General features: G+C 40.0%; 1 protein-coding gene across 4 annotated transcripts in view; it reads right to left on the bottom strand.

Annotated features, from left to right (window-relative positions):
* Positions 1-22,233, bottom strand: part of NTRK3 (neurotrophic receptor tyrosine kinase 3) — a 1,749,208-nt gene that overhangs the window by 787,478 nt on the left and 939,497 nt on the right. For 3 of the 4 annotated variants that reach the window (XM_078683167.1, XM_078683169.1, XM_078683170.1), the window contains exon 10: positions 14,770-14,840. In XM_078683167.1, the coding sequence (XP_078539293.1) occupies positions 14,770-14,840 (71 nt within the window). The remainder of the gene's footprint in view (positions 1-14,769; positions 14,841-22,233) is intronic. The other variant, XM_078683168.1, reaches the window with a different exon arrangement.

Consider the following 22,233-nt stretch of genomic DNA (forward strand, 5'->3'; position numbering starts at 1 on the left):
ACGGAGGGGTCCAGAGCACTCCTAGAGTGTGACCACCATCTTGATGTGCTAAGCGACGCTCCCTTAGCGGTGACTCTTAAGTTTTAAAATGTGTTATCCCTGGCAACAGGTTTTCATTTGGCCTGCTTGAATTGGAAGCTCTAAAACTGTACACCCAGCCTGCGGGGGCAGGACTGAAGACAGGATTTGTATTCTCACTTTAGTGGTGGAATAATATCTGATACACTTTACTAGTGACATTACTCTACAGGTCTTGGGTATACTTTGTATCATATGTGAGAAACTAATTGGCGAGTTAAATATGCCAGTTAGTACTATAACCAATTTTGAAATGTTTGCTGTTCAGAGCACGTGTACTTGGGCCTGGTTAACATTGTCCCAGTGTCCAGAGTAAAAACAAGCAGCAGTAACAGTCCAAACATTTGTGGTTATTATTCCCAAAAACGCTATTTCTACATCCACCTGCCAACATGGGATTGAAAATCAACTTTCAACCCCATGTCTTCCACATGTTCACCAAGAGATTGGAACATGATTGAGGGAATTGGAAATGTGAGCATCTGTTGCGTGGCTCTAATGCAATCAATACCAAACATTTTAATTGTCTTTTCAGATATTTCACACCTACAGAAACATAACAATTGATACAGGGAACTGATCACACCTGCTCTTCTTTAAAGTAAAGTTCTAGTGTATCAAGAGCATTATGAAAATATCTACAGCTTCATGACAATTGAGCTTTACATTCCTTATATCGTGAAAGACTTAAGTCAAGGATTATTTGAAGATGTGGTAGTTTATCCAACTCTACATAAATAACTAGTAGTGACCCCGTTTCTCGCAATGTCTCTAAAACAAACACATGGCTCACTGTAACTTTTACATAACTATTAAAGTTGTAGGATTTTCTCTTGTTATGTATTTAAAATGCTCGAATTTCTGCATTGTGCAATTGTCTACTGACACTACCATTAACTGCAAACATGCATAAAAATTCAACACTGATTTCAATTGAGAATATTACTGAGCCTATAATTTGAGGATAATGGGCCGGACAATTTTTCAAATATTACCCGTCATATTAATAAATTATCAGAATTCTTATTGGTGAATATACTATTGTTGCTTATTAACCCCTTCCACAATGCGCACATTTTCTCACTGTGCGGGGGTTTTATTGAGTGGGCGGGATTCGGACGGCCCCTGGCCGTCGTCAGCACATGCCCACCGTGACACCAGACAGCCGGGGGACGTCACAAGCACAAAAGGGGTTAAACAATCTTTTCAGTTGCTGTATCACTATCAATTTTTCATATTAAACAGACCAGATCTGAAAAGAGGGGGTTGTATTTTTTGATAATTCTCATGAATCCCATCTGGGCTTCTTCATCATAAGATCATGTTAAACACAACTGAGTCCCACTTGATAATAAAAGTGAGCTATTTAAAAAAATATATAAATACATATATAGGGCATCCAACGATGGCGGATGCCCTAGTTAGCAGTAACCTGGAGCCGACCATATCAGGCACATGGGAGGCCTTGAACAAGGGCTTCAGGAAATGTGCCTTTTGCAAAGCTTGCAAATATGGAATAAATAAAACTCACTATGTAAGTCCATTCAGTGAGAATCCTATACCCATCACCAAACGACTGACGTGTAAGATGGAGTTTGCGGATTATGTTGTACAGTGCCCGTGCGGCCTAAACTATATAGGCAGCACGCGGACCTCGGCGCATAAACGCATACTCCAACACATCAGAGCTATAGCTGGCAGAGACCAATCTTACCCGGTGGCGCGTCACTTTGAAGCAATGCACAACAGTGACCCTAGTGGTCTTCAGTACTATCTAGTGGATACGATTTTGCCATTGAAACGGGGAGGAGATAGGGAAGGCAAGTTACGCCTTTTGGAAACGAGGTATATCCTGGAAATGAATAGCAAAAGTCCGGCTGGACTTAATGACCGGGAGGATTTATATACCTGTTTAAAAGAATCATGAAACTTTGCCAGCACGATATGTTGAATATTAAATCCTTAAAGTATGAATTTTTGATCATCACAAATATTTAGCTCTGTTCATTTTGTATTATATTGTGTGATGTTTCCCCTTCTTTTTGTTGGGCATTGGAAGTTGCTCTTGGTTATGTTCTGGTCAGGGATGCTAAGTATACCCCGGCCAATGCTTTAGATTTATCTTGCCACAGCCATTGAACAACCTCATGGATCGTTTAAATATTCTGGAATCCACAACTTCCATCTCTTCTGTGAAATGTTTTTAAAATGAAATAATCATTTTTGTTTAAGTTAATTATGTAGCACGAGCACTTTATATTATTTTGGTATCATATGTATTTCACAGCTGCCTTTGAGGGTCCCCGTACTTAAGAAGATTAAATAGGCAATACAGGCATATCTGTTAATTTGGTTGAATTACTCTTATGCAGTTATCCAGGAAGCATTATATCAATCATTTGATTATTACATAGAGGCCAAGTATGGTCATACAAATAGATAATCAATTCCCATAGGATATGTATACATGATTAATTTTAATGTGTATATATGTATATAAAAGTAGGGCTTTTATATGGAGATTGAGATATATATATTTTATATATATATTTTTTGATATTTTTGATACTTTTGATGAATATATAATGAGTGTCTTTTGATAATAGTTTGTATATAGATATGTAATCTTTGATAGCTTTTTGATGATTGACTTTTTAAGCCATTTACAGATGTAATTATTTGTGTACATAGAGTGGGAATGAATTTCCATATATGATATTTGACATGTTAGGACATGTGGGATTGAAGTTCTTGGGCACTTGCCCTCAATTCTGATTTAAACTGACAAGAGATTTATGCATTGGTCACTTTAAACAAGCATGATATGCCGCGCCTACATTTTGGAGTATTTAAGACCCTCTTCTGTTTCATTGCACGTCATGTGATCAAGCCTCGTTTGAGAGGTGAAACGCGTTATGACGGATGGCTGGTGTAATAGAATAATAAATCACCGAGGAATTAGCACGGAAACTTGGGCTTACTCTCGTTATTCCCTTTGGAAGAAAGGTGTGGTGAATGGCGTTTTCGTTATCTAAATGTACCAAGGAGCGTTCGTGGTACGAGTAAAAAGCCCCTCTCCGTGTTTTGTGCGTGGTGCAGCAGGAAGCTGGGATTCCGTGAACCGGAATCGGAAACTGTACTCCGGTAGGAGGAAGCTGCCCAAGCCCCTGTGAGAAGAACTCACGTACCCATCGGGACGAAAGGAGTCTTAGCCGACCTGACATGCTGCGGGGAAGCTGTTGATAGCCGAGTCCAGGTAGGACAGTGAATGCAAATCACAGAGGAGGGAGTGCCAAACAGTAAGCGCTGTGTGATTCGGAGTGCGTAAACTGCTTGTTTCTTCGGTGTGAGCTGTAAACTAATTACCACTGATAGCCGATATGTCCGCCGACGTGTTGAAGCGCAGAGAGGAAGTTGCAGGCCACATGTTTGTGGAGAATCCAGAGGGGGCAAATCTTGCACCCGCTCCAGGACACGATGTGGGAGTGGCCGGCAGTCCCAACGTAAGGGAAACGTTTCGCAAATTGGAAAAATTAATGAAACGCGAACAGTCTAAGTGGTGGGAACACAAATCCCTGTCCCAATATTTGATGGTCAAGCGTGTCCCACAAGGTCTTAGGAGTACTTTGGCTCCGAGTTATGAAAATCCGGACCCAGCTATGCTGGCTGAATGGGCGGAGACGAATTTGGAGTACTCTGCGCGCTTAATGGCTATCTTAGCAAGATATGCGGACAGTGACAGGATGAAATTGCAGATCGAGATAGAAGCAGTTGAAGTGGAACTGACAGTAATGGGTATTACGGAACAAACCACCAAGTTACGAGATGAAATGATGATAAGGCTTGCAAAGGAGGAAGATATAATTAAAAAGAGAAAAACTTTTAAGTTTGAGCGGGACAGACTCGATTATCTCCACGGCCAGATTTTCACTTTCGCGCGCCGTTTTGACAACATTAAGGCGCAGGTGGGAAAAGGCAACCAAAGGACCAGGCAGGGTTCCACTACATCGGCTTTCTCCACCGATCTGAGCTCGGCAGCGGAAAGCGACTCAGATAATGAACAAAGGAGAAAAAACTTACAAGAGGGGTTTACCAAACTGTCTCTGGTGCAAGAGGTGAATTGCCTCTGCGAGAGCCGTCGAGACACATTGAGATCGAAATCGAAAGTAGACCCCAAACAAAACAACAAAGGGCCAACATCAAACGCCTCCAGCGCCGCAAACGCCACGAGAGGAAATACGGCCGGAGGGAAGAGAGGCAATCGAGGAAACAGGGGCAATTGGAACAGATTCCAAACACAAGCTCAAGCGTCAACTTCAACCCAACAACAACAATTATAAATCTGACTGACATTATTCTGACCCTAAGAAAAGCGGATTCTGGGTTTGGGGTTATCCTACTAACCTCCAAGCAATATGAACTATGCAAATCTAAGGATGGATACTTTCCGCTTTGTTAGGAAGCTAAAGCTGAGCAAATATCATCGTTTGCATCCATATAAAGTACGTGGAAATTTCGGTGCATCGAGCCCTACACTACATACAACTGAAGTGGATGTAACACTCAACGAAATATGGGATTTGCAACAGGAAGGTCAGTCTGAAGTGCAACCCCAGTCAACAGATAATGACGTTGAAAATATTCAGAGATTTACTTCCTTCAAAAAGAAATCGACTTTTTTGCCTATCACGACTCATGACAGTATAGACTTGTATCAGGACTCTGTCATAAAAGATTTGAAGAAACTATATGCAGCCACAAATAAAAAACATGCCATTTTAAGCCGGCAGAATCAATGCTACAACAACTTGATTAATAAACTCAAAGCTGATAAGAACGTCATTGTAAAACAGGCGGATAAGGGAGGGAATATCGTCTTGTGGCATCGTGACGATTATGTAAAGGAAGCAGAATCCCAACTAAGCGACTTGGATTGTTACAAAAAAAGCAATCTTATTGCAATAAAGACAGCTTGGTCGGAACAAAATTCCAAATTAATGGCATGGAGAAGTGGCGGCCTCATTTCAAATGATGAATTTAAATTTCTCAAAAAAGACTGTCCGTTAATACCCACTCTATATTTATTGCCGAAGGTCCACAAAAACTTATCTACACCACCTGGAAGACCTATCCTTTCGGCAATAAACAGTTCAACTGAAAACATTTCTAACTACATTGATCTCTTTCTGCAAGAGTGGGTGAAAATATTACTGTTCTATGTGAGGGATACAACAGACTTTATTTGCAAGCTAAATAATCTTGAATGGAATGACAACTACATTTTTATGACACTAGAAGTCACTTCTTTGTATTCGTCCATAAGGCATTGTGACGGCATAAAAGCCGCTGAACACTATTTGTCCAAACGTCCAGAAAACTGTTCTAGCCATAATCGTATGATTTTAGGCATGTTAAAACTTTGTTTAGAACAGAATTATTTCATCTTTAATAGACAGATTTACCAGCAACTGAGAGGGGTCGCCATGGGGGCTTGCTTCTCCCCCAGCTTTGCATGCTTGCACATGGGGCTGTGGGAGGAGCGGGTCCTCGTGGGCTTACATGGTGACACTATGAGAACAAATGTCATGCTGTATTTAAGATATATTGATGATCTCTTTCTAGTTTGGAAGGGTTCAAAAACCAGTGCAGAGGAGTTTGTCAAATTGGTAAATGCGAATTCTTTGAATATACAATTTACCTCTCATATAGACAATGTCACTGTCAACTTTTTGGACGTTGAGGTGTTCGTCAGGAACCAGAAACTTGAGACTAGACTGCATAGAAAAACAACTGCAGGTAACACGGTACTCCATGCCGCGAGCCAACATCCGCGCCATCTCATCAACAGCATCCCCTATGGGGAGATGCTGAGGCTGAGAAGAATTTGCAGCACGGATGTTGACTGTGAAACGGCGCAACAGGAAAGTAAAAAACGCTTCCTGGAAAGGGGTACAAAGAAAGTGTCCTTGATAAAGCAATGGGGAAAACAAGAGCTAAAACAGGAGAGGAAGCCTTAATACCCAAGATCAAGGACCCAATAACCAATCCTGACAGTTCACATGTAAATTCTAGAGTCATAGTCCCTTTTTGTCAACAGCATTCAGAGATTAAAAAGATTTTCCTGAAAAATTGGAACCTAGTGAAAGGGGATCCAATAATAGGGGGTGATGTCTCGATAAGACCAGAGATCACTTTCCGCAAATCACCAACGATGGCAGATGCCCTAGTTAGCAGTAACCTGGAGCCGACCATATCAGGCACATGGGAGGCCTTGAACAAGGGCTTCAGGAAATGTGCCTTTTGCAAAGCTTGCAAATATGGAATAAATAAAACTCACTATGTAAGGCCATTCAGAGAGAATCCTATACCCATCACCAAACGACTGACGTGTAAGATGGAGTTTGTGGTTTATGTTTTACAGTGCCCGTGCGGCCTAAACTATATAGGCAGCACGCGGCCCTCGGCGCATTAACGCGTACTCCAACACATCAGAGCTGTAGCTGGCAGAGACCAATCTTACCCGGTGGCGCGTCACTTTGAAGCAATGCACAACAGTGACCCTAGTGGTCTTCAGTACTATCTAGTGGATACGATTTTGCCATTGAAATGGGGAGGAGATAGGGAAGGCAAGATATGCCTTTTGGAAACGAGGTATATCCTGGAAATGAATAGCAAAAGTCCGGCTGGACTTAATGACCGGGAGGATTTATATACCTGTTTAAAAGAATCATGAAACTTTGCCAGCACGATATGTTGAATATTAAATCCTTAAATTATGAATTTTTGATCATCACAAATATTTAGCTCTGTTCATTTTGTATTATATTGTGTGATGTTTCCCCTTCTTTTTGTTGGGCATTGGAAGTTGCACTTGGTTATGTTCTGGTCAGGGATGCTAAGTATACCCCGGCCAATGCTTTAGATTTACCTTGCCACAGCCATTGAACAACCACATGGATCGTTTAAATATTCTGGAATCCACAACTTCCATCTCTTCTGTGAAATGTTTTTAAAATGAAATAATCATTTTTGTTTAAGTTAATTATGTAGCACGAGCACTTTATATTATTTTGGTATCATATGTATTTCAAAGCTGCCTTTGAGGGTCCCCGTACTTAAGAAGATTAAATAGGCAATACAGGCATATCTGTTAATTTGGTTGAATTACTCTTATGCAGTTATCCAGGAAGCATTATATCAATCATTTGATTATTACATATAGGCCAAGTATGGTCATACAAATAGATAATAAATTCCCATAGGATATGTATACATGATTAATTTTAATGTGTATATATGTATATAAAAGTAGGGCTTTTATATAGAGATTGAGATATATATATTTTTGATATTTTTGATACTTTTGATGAATATATAATGAGTGTCTTTTGATAATAGTTTGTATATAGATATGTAATCTTTGATACCTTTTTGATGATTGACTTTTTGAGCCATTTACAGATGTAATTATTTGTGTACATAGAGTGGGAATGAATTTCCATATATGATATTTGACATGTTAGGACATGTGGGATTGAAGTTCTTGGGCACTTGCCCTCAATTCTGATTTAAACTGACAAGAGATTTATGCATTGGTCCCTTTAAACAAGCATGATATGCCGCGCCTACATTTTGAAGTATTTAAGACCCTCTTCTGTTTCATTGCACGTCATGTGATCAAACCTCGTTTAAGAAGGGGAAACACGTTATGACGGATGGCTGGTGTAATTGAATAATAAATCACAGAGGAATTAGCACGAAAACTTGGGCTTACTCTCGTTATTCCCTTTGGAAGAAAGGTGTGGTGAATGGCGTTTTCGATATCTATATATATATATATATATATATATATATATATATATATATATATATATTTATATATGTGTGAATTTTTCTTTTTTTTAAACATCCTCACTTTGCAATAATAGAGCTGGTAAAACAAGTAACAGTAATATTGCAATTAATGCCTCCATCATTATTAGGATTATTTTTAACCTGGGTACTCCTATGGTTCTGACTCCAATACTTCTCTATTTTCAGAGGAATACAATGACATATAATATTCCTCAGTGTAAACAGGTGGAAACTTAATTATTTAAACATTTCCACTTTTTGCTTGGAATTTAATGATCAAAAAAACATTTATAAACAACAGAAAAGCTCCTTCATAGCTTCTATTATATAACAAAACAGCCCCACCTCTCCACTTCGATTTTTCTTGAGTAAAAAAAGGTATTTCTGGCAACTCATGTTTTTTCTAGTCAAATATCTTTTGAAGATTTTATGTTTGCTTTAACTGAGAACAAATGCAAAGGAACAATTGATGGACAGAATGCAGAACAATATCCTACATTCACCCCAATACAGAGAGCTGGGCCTAAACCCATTGTGTTTTTGCTCACCATGCCATTCCAGTTTGAACCCAGCCATATGCAAAATAGTCTTGACCCTGTGCCCAATGGGAACCGTTCAGTCCAAACTGCCAGGACAGGTCTGCCTCGGACTGGGACCAAGCATCTTAAGACTGATTTTGGGTTTTCACACCTCATCAGCCAGGATAGCTTGACTCCAGTGGCATGGACGGCATGGGACCCACGTCTGGGCATACCCGTCCCATTCTGGGTGACAAATGCATAAAGAACAATTAATGGACAGAATGCAGAGCAATTGTGTGTCTTTTGCTTAACTGAGAACAAGGCACATGGAAGATATGTGGTTAGTCAGATATAGGATAAAAAATATTTTGTTGTGAACTCTGGGTAAGGAAGGGATACCCAAAGAGCAATCTTCCTGCAACATTTTCACAAATAGAGCTTATCACAATCAAGTAGCCTAGGGAGCTAGTTATATGAAAGATGTTCGCTGCATTTGGCATCCCATATGTATATTATCACCTCTAATCTTCATATAAAGCATGTCTCAGCTCAAAGGGGGTTCACCACTTTGAGAAATAGTAGAACATTGATACAATAGTGAAGAGACACATGCCCAGGAAAAGTGGCCATGATTATCGGACTTTAACATCATCTTAAGATCTATAGTCACTTGCGCCCTAGCCCACATACCACCAATAAATTGCCCATAAGTGGCATCAGGCAACCTTTGAACATCACAGACATTAGATATTAAATATTTAAACTGAGAGACTTATCTCAGCAATTGACAAACACCATAACGTACATCGTGGAAAGCACACACTCACTGTTGTATATATGGCATTCCATAATCTGATTGAGTCTACTTCATACACCTGGGATGCTGATTCCGGGTTTCGGGACAGTACATTAGGGTCAAACCCTCGAGTGCCTCATACCTAATTAGCTGTGCTATTTAGCATGTATAACTATACAAAAAAACTACCATCAGTTTAATCTTAACTAAGGTATCTCTATTACAGTGGCCTTATTTGCCAAAGATGTAGTGAGTTATAGTGTAGCCAGGTACTGTTAGGAATGAGATATAGAACAGCATAACAATGAAGGTACCACCTCCATATTACACATCATCATATGGCTTAACATATTCAAGAAAAGAAGCAACAATATGGACCCTAAAGAATCAAAAATGAGGCTAGGTTCAAAGGCAGATAAAGGTGTCTCATGGCAACATGCTAGGCCCTTCTATGCAGAAATGTAATAATCCTTTCCATGAGAGTCCCTCAAAGCCATCCATTTCCTACAAAAATGATAACATAGATTCATGCTGAAGAAGATTAAAGGTATCTAACAGATACAACTTGATAATGGCTGAAATTAGTCATCCATAGTGGTCATTAACATCTGTTTAACAAAGTCTAGAAACAACTATTTATTTATTTAGACAGCTGTGTGGTGGAGGCCCGTGCAACCTGGGGCAAATTATCTAATTTAGTAATTGCCATGTTCCAAGGAGGCTTCTTTAAGTTTATATTACAAATAATGTGTCTAACGTATTCTTTCTTTCATTTATGCCGTTTGAATTTCTCTTGATAAGACATAAATCAAATTTGGAGGGACAGGAAGCTTAACGGTAGTGGTCTTTGCAGGCATTCCACCGTCCTTTTTGACTATATTCCATGTCACTGTTTGACTGAGTTCAGGCACAGTGAATGCTTAATTTGGTTATGTACCCAACCCACCATAGCTTATCCACTGACTCAACTTGCTTCCCTTCGTCCATGTAGTGACTGAGTCTAGGGTATAGCCGAAAACAGGACATTGCTTCTTCTCAAGGGAGCATAAAATCAAGCAACAATTGTTGGGTACCTGTTACATTCTTGATGTCAAGTTTTTAATAGTGTATGTTTTACATAAAATCATCAGATGTTTTTTTCCTCTGTAACTTCTAAAGCAGTGATTCATGAGAGTGTCACTACCATATACAAAGACCAAAAAAGAGTCTTGGTGCTTCTAGTCTTGTTCAATGCATTAAAAACACTTAAATATATCCAATATAGGTTAAATATTTGGTTATCACCTGGACAAACATTGCATACTGATCACCTTTTTTTATCTATTCACCAATCAGTGACCCTCCACCGGAGATCACTATAAGAAATGGCTCGGTGGCATTGAGGAAATTCAAACTCCAGTAAATAAAACTGCAATACATGCACCATCAACAACACCTTTAGAACATCATGGATTCTGATAGGTGTTTCTTTGGTTGTAGCTAGAAGGGTGCCTACCAACTGTGACAAAATGGGAAAATAATTTTCTTGGAGCAGTCCCTCCAAAAGTTACTCCAGGTTAAGCAAACCTGTATGAGAAACTATTTCGTTCACGGTGTATATGCCTTGCCTTAGTATCCCTACTTGTGCAATTCACAAGCTGAAATTATTAGTGAAGTTTCCAAGGTAAAGAAACACATAAGAATCTTCATCCTTTGGGTTACACTTTCCCAAAGTGAGGAAAACAGCCATTAGATTTACCAAGTTTAAGCTGAATCATATCAGCGGCCTCCAAATTTCTAAGTGCCCATGAAGTTGGTGGTATGAGATATGGTGAGCAAAGAAGATACACCGCAAACACCAATTATAAAACAAGCTGACACAGCAGAAATACTTTGATACTTGTTGTCAAGTTGCTTTTGTCTAGCATATCATTCTTATCACTCCTGTTTGAGAGATGGTTTGGCTTAATGACAATGATCCTCTGGCCCTTTTTTCACATTATCTTTACTTGAAAGAGCTGTGATGTGGTAAGGGAGAGCATGGATGTCTCCTCATGCTGTGCATGGTGTTACCAGGATCAGCCTGCTGTCACTGAAAACATGATTCCTCATCTGTCTGCCAGAGAGTAGTGCTGGGTTAAATGTGTGAAAGGGGCATGCCTTGCAACAATACAAAAAGAGACTCATCAGCATAGAAATCCCTCAATTCATTCATGGCAGAAAAACTAAGTCATATCCTGGCATGGCAGATAATAATGTATACATTAGTTGAAACAAACTGTCATTTTATATAGGTGGTTAAGAAGATACAGCACAATGAGTGAAAATACGGAAGCTGCAGAGAGAATAATATATGTCAATCCTTTCAAATCTGATAATATTCTTTTTAATGGAGATTACAACTCATGCAGTTGTCTTGTGAGGTTATTTTTTTGCATTTAATTAAAATGAAGTCTGTTTGTCACAACAGTAACCCTAACTCTGTTAAGCCTCACATAATACCAGTAAAATGAGCACATGAAGGAATAATTAATACTTTAAAAGAAGCCCATGATCTATTTAAACTCATTGTTGACTGAATCAATTGGTAGATGTGGTGCTTGTGGGTTTGAAGCTGGGATTTAGAAAGCGGGAGACCAGTGTGATTCAGATGAATGACATAGCTTACCTTTCCTTTTCTAATGGCTGTAAGGTGTGCTTCTCCTTCACCAAGGTAAGATTCGTGCTGGGTAGTTTGATGACAGTATTGAGAGTTTATACACTGGTGATTTAAATTTGCTGATTTCATGAGGCCCTCTTCCTCAAAGCTTATCTATGTGTGGGTGAATGCTTATGCTCAAAGTCTGCTAATCATAAGTCAGATAGTCCCAATATTATTGTCCAGCAACTTCATACATAACCTTGAAATTGGAGTTCTAGCAAATATGGACTGATGTAGAGGTTTTTCTCTTTCAATCAATATTCCGGGCCACCGTACTAATGGTACCTCTTGTCAGACTCACATTACTTAATTGTTCTTCAATTCAAGAAATGTCTTTAGTTTGCTAAAGCACATGTTTAGAAATTGGCTTAAAGTCACCCCTAAATAATCATGTAAGTTATTTAATACTGTTAAATCTTAAATTATTTTGTGGGGTGAGAGCATGCGTGTAGTGGTATTTACTTGCGCCTGTTTTCTCTAAGGGGAAGCACAAGCCATCTTTATCTAGCAGAGCTTCCCTTTTCTTAAGTCAAGGTGAATCACATTTTATGGATTCATGCAGTACGTTGTACTTTGACAAGATTATTTGACTTCAGGATTCCATTTTGCATTCGGTGATATATTCTAGCCCAGAATTAGATTTTTACCTTGTGTTTACTCTTCTGCTACATTTGTTTCTGTCTGCTTACTGTAGGATGTATGATAACAAAATAACACCTTGATTCTAAAACTCACCACATTGCCTTCCTGCAAGTTTGGGGGTTGAGAGTTTGTAAGAAAATATTAACAATCCTAGTTTTGATACTCAACTATATTTTATAGCAACTCTAGCAATTGGAGGCACACATTTTCGGGACAGCATTTGATACAGAATACCGCCATATTCTTTTTTTTCAAACCATAGCCTTTTCTTCAATTTTTTTAATGCTACATTTCCCCCATTACCTTGTGTGTATTTTCTTAATTTTACATCATGTTACAAGTGTAATGTTATCTTTTCACATAAGACCTTTTCAATGTCCAAAGCTAGGCATTCTACATACATAAAAGAAGTACTAATCATTTGACTCTCAAAGAATTGTTATTCTATACTTTGTATTGTTTTCTTTTTGCTAAACTACTAAATTTGAAAAGCTGTAGAACCAAGCTTGACTTTTGGGATGTCAGTTAAGGAACAGTGCTAAGCCCAGGTCGCAAACACGTTTGCATGTTTTCCACACAGACTGGATTGGAACCTAGGCTTGATTGGTCGATGCCACTGATGTACTAATTAGTTGCATCCCAAAATGATTTTTTTTCTCAATTAACCTCGGCAACTTTCACATTTCTAAAACAACACCATTGGCAAGGCGCTTACTCTTCTTTCCAGTTGTCGATTGGAGTAACTTTGTTTTAGGGAGCGTGTCTGAAAATGCATTAATTGTGAAATCTACCTGATGTCTTCTTTCTTACTGCTAATGACTCGACTAATCTGCATAAAAATAACATGGTCGGATGTCTGGCACAATAACCAGTTCTGTAGATTCACAGTTTTATTTGTACGAAATGTAGTGTTTAATAATTACATTCAATAGACACTGTGCATTATAGCACACAATTAAAGTGTTATATAAAATACACATATATGTGATTAATTTCATTAAAGAATCGTGGGCTGCTGTACTTCCCAGCACCATCTAGAAAACTCACTGATCACCTTTTGCATTTTCCAGGTATGAAAATGGTATAGGTGATACCTTCCATCATGTTATTTAGAGCCGACCAATTGACTCATGAAATTGAGAAATTCCAATCAGATTTTCAGAATGACCAAAGATTTGTGAAAAAAGTTCTAGCGAAATTAATTAAATGCAAAATATTTTCGTACGTATTTATGTGGATACACTGAACACTACACTCTATTTTAGTACTTAGTGGGTCAATAAAGGTAGCTTTGGTAGTAGGTGGGTGTTCAATTATAGCGAAATTAAAACCTATGTCTGGAATTCACTGGGCATGCAGTGCTTTTTTGGTAGCATTGGTGAAGCTATTGGCAACATGAGAGACAGTCAAGGGGTGGGGCAATGTTGCTGATGCAGTGATATATGATTTGACAAGAAATGTGAAAAGTATTGCACAAAGGTAATGGAGGATAATGACAATTTATCTCCATTTTACTAAAGGACAAAGATGGGAATATGACACTCACTGGAGGTGCTCTTGGCTAAATGAGAGTTACTCAGCAATTGGGAAATTTAGTTTTAGTATTGAAATATGAATTGACAAGCGTATAGAAAAGCACTACACAAATCTAATAAAGAACAAACAGGCATCACCACTGTACTAAAGGAAGGAGAGGGGGATATGAGCAAACATCATCATGGTTCAAGTGAATGAATACATACCGAGAGAGGCGATAAATTGGCAAACGTTCACGAAATGAATCTGGTCACATGTTGAGGTAAACTATTGATATGTCAGTAGGTTTTATATAAGTAGACCCCCCCCCCATTTTCGTAAGCATTGGAAATGTTTTTTGCTTGACTGTTCATCCAATGCATCTATCTGGCCACGAGAATCGAAAATTATATAGTACTGTTTGTTTGTAAATTGTTCTTCTAAGCAACAGTAGAAAGAGTACAAACAATTCTGGAAAAGGGACATAGGCTTCTACTGATTAGAAATTAACCAAAAAGCTATTCTCCCTGCAAGGGCATGAATATGTAAACCTACAACACATTCTTACGTTTCCAGGTGCATTTTTCACTTATTGGCTATGTTCAATGTTTTCCCTTTCTGTTGCAATCTCATCCGAGACATAGATTTGTCTGGAAATTCATGAAAAAAAAAGTAAAACATACCCCAAATGTGTCTTCTTCTGGTTTGTGTGTCACACTAATTGGAGGGGTTGGGCTGCCTCCAAAGTCTGCTACTGAAACAAAAGAAAAAACATATTTCAGTAAAAGTGCTGCGAATTTAGATTGCTCTAAAATTTTGAGGTTACATTGACATCTTTCCTTTTAGATAATTAGACCGCTGCCAGCCCGTGTTATCTTACAAATGTAGAGGCAAATATTTAATGTGGATATGAAATGTACATTTTTTTTACAGGATTTACAGTCATCTTGCCTTATGAAACACAAATCAGAAAATGAACTTCAGAAAGTTTTAATTAAGTCACTTATCGACCCAGTATCACATTTGAGAAATTGCTCTAAAAATCAGATCAGTAATAATAAATAGCATGTCTGTATTAAGGGTTATGCACTAGACACATTTTAATGATAGCTTATTTACATACAGGTTATGACTAGGGGTGTGTGAAGCCCTTACGTTTTTCCTCTAGAAATGTTTTGGGATTTTTTTTTAACTTTTGTAGCCAGCAAAAAACATTGAGGAAAATTTTATTCCAAAAGTAGATTTCGAAAAAGAAGTTTAGAAATACCCACTATTAGTGAAAGAATTGTTTGGAAAAGGTTTTGACAAGAAAATAGTTGTGCATTTTTTCCTGAGAAGAAACTCCCACCAGATGATCTAGGTAAAGTGTCTAATCTCAGAAAATGGTGCAAACTGTCAGCCTCATTCAACATCGTGTGCAAAGCTTGAAGCTTCAACCTTATTTAGGTACAACATTTTATAATAGCCTATACTGAACACCTGCAGTATCAGTAAAGATCAGTACATACAAATGACACAAAGAAAGGGTTGAGCGCCAACGGAGATGGCGGGCAGTTAATTCTGCCCCGGGCTGAGGTCAGAGAAGTCGCTGAATTTCTGCAAATGGAGTGACTTTGCAGAGCATCCTTGTTGTAGAACTTGGCAACGGATTTTATACCGCGCTAGAGTATATTGTTGGCTAACCATGGTAAGCCTGCAATTAACTATAATTCTCTTTTGAAATGCAGCGCACTCTGTGAACGGACCGCGGTCGCCATTTTGTGTTCTCCCTCACGTCTAGCGGAGCATAGCAGTTTCCCCTGATATAAATACTGCTCTAAATGACCCGCCAATGCCATGGAGGACACCGCTGAATTTGTATCTGTAAGCCCCATTCTTTTTGGAATTCCCTCTGACATGTGGCACGCTTTATGAATGAATTACAGCGTTTTTCTTCTTTATGCTCTCTTCAATGTTTTGCCTCAAGCAGCGGTCTTCCCCTTATATAAATTACCGCTCTGAATAAAATGTATGTTGTTTTGATGGCCACTTCTTATTTATGCAGGACGATCCATGACTGGACTGCGACCGCCATTTTATGATCCCCTAAATCCTTGCCTCATGCGGTGATCTCTCAATAACAAAATCCAGCTTTGTGTGGGCATCTTTTTTGCTTGACTTCCTGAAACAGGTTTTTCCCTCTTATTTATTTAGTTAATAATAATTTAAACTCTACTATGTGCCTCTTACTTTGCAGTTACAAACATTTCCCCAACGGGAAACATCGTTTACTACGTGGTCGTTACGTCGCGATGCCATTACATTGCGGTTTTTAGAACGCAAGTCGTTTCAACGACTTGCGCTGGATGGCGCTCTAGGACAAGGAATAGTATAATTTACTATCCAACACCTTCCCTACTGTATGTAGACTGGAGTTGGAATAGTACATTATACTACTCCTAAGTCCAGCGCCCTCCAACGCAAGTCGTTGTAACGACTTGCGTTGTAAACACTGCGATGTAATGGCATGCGATGTATTAGCATGCGTTGTAATGTCATACAACCTTCCTCAACATCAACTATATCTTCAATGCTGGACTTTTCCTCATAATTTAGCTAATAACTTTTATACAGTGCCACTGTTCCCACTTTCGTCATTTTTGATATACCTGCACTTTCATCGTGAGTTCTTGACACGTCATCCTGCAGTTCCCTGTCTGTATTTTTCTCTCATGTCTATGGGGAGAACCAGAGGTGGACGAGGCAATGTTCTATCTAATTTGTCTACTTCTTGCTCGAAATCTACAATACTGCCGACTTCTATCCCCTTTTCTGTCCTACATGACGACATGGAAGACTCTGCACAAACTAATATTTCTCATCTTACCGAAACGTCGTCTAACATGTCCTCCCCCATACACCCTTCTGGGTCTCCTTCCTCTCAAGTCAATGTTAAAAATAAACCTAAAACAAATACTTCATCAAATGAGCCAAAAAAGATCCTCCTACACCTACTATCTCTCCTCCACCTCCGTCACTAAAACTACTTTGAGATGAAATACGGGCTCTTAAACCATACATGGAGGAAACAAACACTTGTTTACAGGGCTTCAACGCCAACTGGTTTTCTCTTCAATGTAAAATAACTGCTGTGGAAAATCATATTCAGTCACTACAAATCTCCTCAAAACAAATTTCCCCTATGAAGGCAGAAATTTTACAACTTCAGAAAGAAGTTGAAAATCTTGAGAATCGTAATAGAAGTAACAATCTATGTATTTATGGTTTATCCGAAGGATTGGAAGGATCCAATCCTTTAGCCTTCTTTCAATCTTTTCTCCCACTATTACTTGACATTCCAGAATATCCTCCATTGAACATACAAAGAGCTCACAGGTTGGGACGTCCTCCTTCTACCTCTTCATCTTACCTCAAACCATGAGGTGTAATACTCTACTTCTCAGAATATACTGACTTGTTAAAAGTTCTACAGGCAGCAAAAATCAAACATTGTATTTTCTGGCAAGGTTCACAGCTATTTTTTTCACAAGATTACGCCAAAACCACTGTAAATAAAAGGGAAAGCTTTTTTCAATGCATCCAGCACTACGAAACCTGAATACCAGATTTGCTTTGATACATCCTTGTCTCTTTAAAGTGACTTAACAAAATAAAAAAACACATATGAGGATCCAGCTTTGCTCCAACGTTTTCTTGAGAACTGCAGAGAAGAATCTCCTCCATTGTCTCATAACATCTAGACCATATGGCTTCTCATCCCCGGGGATGTTTTGCTGGTTTTGTCCTCTCATCCTGTTGCCTCAACACCCCCCATCCATGTTTGAGTCTTTGGCATGTTTGTTGTCCTTCTTCCATCATTGTTTATATTTGTTTTGTATTTACTTCCTCTTTCCTTTCCTAGCTCTATCCTTTGTCCCTCTTTCCTCTTTTCCTTCGCTTTTTCTATTCCAACATCATTATTTTCTGTTTCTAACTTCTTTACTGAAAATCCACTTACTATATTTTTCTCTATTTGTATTTCCCTTTTCTTTTTCTCTTCTCCCCTCCTTTCCTTCTCCTCTTTTTCTTCTTCCTTTATTACAATAATTTCTATTTCATTTCCTACTTCTTCACTATTAATGTGTATACTGGTTGCTCTCCTATTTATTGTAATTTCTTCATTGTTTTCCTGTTATGCTGTAATGCTATTCAAATGTTATTCTTAGTCTTTATAGATATTTGTTAGAAATGGGTTTTCTGGTTGGCTAAGGCTTCCGCCAAAGCCAGGCAGAAATCACCACTCTAGTCAGGGCAAGGGGGATACACACTGTTGCTAACCCCTGCTCACCCCCTTGGTAGCTTGGCACGAGCAGACAGGATTATCCCCAAGGCAATTTGTAAAGTATTTGTACCAACACTCACAGTAATTCAATGCAACACCACAAAGGGACACTACAAAAGTTGTTTATAAAAAGAAATGTATCTTTATATAGATTAGGCAGGGTCAAAACAGCATAAAACACACATGCAAAGAAAATACATTCTCCCCCCTATAAGGGGTTGTCAATAAAAGAGGTTCACTGTAGCACTGTTCTTTTATAGGAGAACGTTCTTGTAAAGATAAAAACACTTGTGAGCTCAATTTGACAGGGGGCCCTGGTTGCTAGTGTGGGGAAAGTATCTCGGCAAATGCAAATGAGGCGTTCCTTAACATTGATGCTCTTTGGCTTAGGGAGTTACTGAAAGCAAGTGGGGCCCTTGACAACCAAATGCCCCCGCCGTAGCACGGAATGTGCTACACTTATCTGCTCCGTTTCAGAGTCAGGACCTCACCCCTAGCCAATGCGCGAATTGCGCGCAAGTCACCAAAAAGCCGCTGTCTTTGCAAAATGCCCATCTTGCTCTTTAAATACCATCTGGCGTTGTTCTCTTAACGGCCCCTGCTGTACTTTAATCACTGCAAGGTAATTGTCCTTAAGTCCTGCGGGCGCTATTCCCTTCTGACTCGGGGCAGAGAGAAACACCTTTTTATTAACTCGTAGCTGGCATCCCTGGTGAAGGATTGCACACTCTGCCCTTCACCCACCAAGCCGCCCGCTCCTCGCAGACCTACAACCCGCCCCAGGCTGAAACGCACGCTGCACTCGGGACAGCAGCTCGAGCGTTACCTGGGGGGTCGTTTCCTTCTCCTGCATGGCTGGTAATTCTTCAATCAGTGGCGGGGTTTCGTCACGCTTGGAGGTCCCAATGCGGCTCCTTGCTTACGCGCCTCCCCGTTGATAGGGGACGCTTCATGACGGGCGGCTCCCTTTGCAGCAGCGCTGCCTTTGTTGGCACTTCTTGGTAGCCAGGCAATGACACAGAGGTTCTCCAAGGAGATTACGATGGCAGCTCACACTTGGGCTGGTGGCGGAGAGAGCTGGCACATGGAGAAATACCGCTTCCTCTTGAGGTACTGGCACATGCATGCCATGTTGCAAAGTCGCCGCTGGCGGTCACGTTGAGACAAAGCAGTTTTCACGAAGGCCCAAGCTGTGCATAGGGACACGCACTTTCGAGCATCGGGTCAGTGATTCAGGAGGCATGGCAGACCTCACACAAAGTCCTGCTAGCACACCAAATTAATTATCACACGAGCAGGAAGTCTTCAGAAAGGCACAGGCTGTGAGCAGAGACATGCACACAGCAGCTTGCCGGATGTTTTCTTGAGAACGTTTGTATCCCTGAGTTCTAAACAGGAGGTCAGCTCTTCTCAGGACCCTGGAGATAGGCAGGCTTCAGAGAGGGCAAAGCACACAGCACAGCTCCTCTTCAAGTAAAGGGGACACAACACACAGCAGACAGTCCCTTAGTCCTCTTTTTCAGCAATTACAGCAACTGCAGGTCAGCTTCCAGACACTCAGCAATGGCAGCACTTTTCCTCAGTCTTCCTGGCTGTTTTTCTTTGCAGGGATTCCTTCTTGATCACAAAGTTTCCTAATCTGATTTTACAGGGGTATTAGCTCAACTTTTATACCCCAATAGTCTTTGTTCTTCCTGTGTGAGGGGTCCTGGACCCACTCCAAACCAGTTCTGGGTGCACTCTGCCAGGGCACATCTTCTTCCTTTGTGAGTGTGGGCCAGGGCCATCAGACGCACCGCAGGAGGTGGAGCCAGCATTGTGGCAGGCAGGCACAGCCCTATTCAGACCAAGGTGCTACTCCTCCTCACCACTCTACATGCAGATGGGTCTATTCAGCCTAGTGCTAACTCACACAGTCTCTTGGAGCTACCCCCAGCCCCTGTCACTCACAAACCAGACAGTCAATCCACAAACAGGCAGAGGCACAAAGAAAGGCTGAACAAGAAAATAGCCACTTTCTAAAAGTGCTATTTTCAAACCTAGAATTTACAAATCATCTTCACTAAAAGATGTGTTATTAAATTCTGAGTGCAGGGATACCAGACTCCATATGTCTATCTTGCCGTTATGGGAAGATATGCAGGTAAATATGATACACAGCATTCCCCATTCTAACCTATGGGTAAGATAGCCTTTTAATAGTGAAAAACAAAATTTGCAGTATTTCCCTATCAGGACATGTTACCCACACTAGTACATACACTGCACCCTGCCCAGGGGAGTACCTTGGGCCTACCATAGGAGTGTCCAATGTGTAGGTAAAGGGAAGGGTCAGGCCTGGCAAGTGTGTACACCGGCCAGGACAACGTTCACAGACTGCGCACAGGCACTGCAGGGGCAGGCCTAAGACACCATTTTAGGACTACTCCTGTGGGTTGCACAATCAGTGCTGCAGGCCCACTAGTAGCATTTGAATTACCAGCCCTGGCACACTTAGTGCACTTTATTAGGGGTCTACTGGTCAAACAAATATGGCAATCATGGATAACCAATCACAATAACAATTTACAGGGAGAGCATATGCACTTTAGCACCGATCAGCAGTGGTAAAGTGCCCAGAGTCCTGTAGCCAACAACCACAGGTCAGGAAAAACAAGGGAGGAAGAAGCACACAGTTTTGGGATAACCCTGCAAAAAGGGCCATTTCCAACAATAATCAATGACGTTATGCATTGTTTCGTGGAATGTTAAAGGTTTGGGTACGCCTATTAAACGGTAAAGGGTTCTTACTGTAATTCTATGTCATAAAAAACTTAAAGTGACTCTTCTATCTTAAGACTCAGATGACGAAGGATGTTTGTTAATTATTTGTCTGAAAGTTAATGATATCCCTATTTTCTATTTTTATTTTTTTGTTTTTTTTGGTCCTCATCGCACCCTTTAAGCCTCTGCGGGTCTTATGAAGCCGTTATTGCAAACTGTGGGCCTCCCGGCTTACCGCACTTGCTTAGGTCGCCCGATCCATCCCTTTTGTGAGGGACATGGTGTAATCATAGGACGAGCTAGATTAATCGTAAGTTATGCCCCCAACTCATAAAAGGATGCCTGATATTTGATGACTTATCCTCTGCACCTTCATATTCTAGCCAGGCCATAACGAACAAAGCTTTAAGCCAGTCCTCTCTTTTTGGGGGGAGGGGATCCTTCCATTTCTTACAAATCTCTCTCCGCGCCAAAAAAACATATATAATAAAAGACCGCTGTGCAACTGTGAGGCTATCTGGCAGAAAAGACCATCATTGCCGAATAAAACTAAGGAGAGATTAAAATCAATGCTGGTTTAAAAAATGTCCCCGAGTGAGTTGCCCACCTCTTTCCAAAAGGATTTCAGTTCTGAACACTCAAAAAAGACATGAAGATCATTAGCTAGAGGTGTGTGACATCTTGGACATTTCGGAGGAGGTACTGGAGCGAACTTTGCTATCCTTGCAGTGGTATAATAGAGTCTGTTGATGACAAAGATATTATTCTTTTTCAGGCAGGCTGGTTTAATATACTTATATAGTGTCTTTAATGAGGGCTCGAAAAGGGACTCTATTGAGGATTCAAGAGGGTTCAGTTCCACACCACCTCTAAGGAGGGAATCTCTAGATCTTCAGCTTCTAGTAGATGGTGATATCACACTGAGATTTCCTTCCTTATTGGAAGAGCAGATTGCCACAGCCTCTCAATCTTCCCGTTTCCTCTTACTTACTCCTTTTCCACATCCTACGATGACACCAACTGTAGATATTTAAATCTAGATAGTCCTATACCTATCTTAGCT

This window comes from Lissotriton helveticus, chromosome 3_1 (genome assembly GCF_964261635.1).
Source record: "Lissotriton helveticus chromosome 3_1, aLisHel1.1, whole genome shotgun sequence".
NCBI lineage: Eukaryota > Metazoa > Chordata > Amphibia > Caudata > Salamandridae > Lissotriton > Lissotriton helveticus.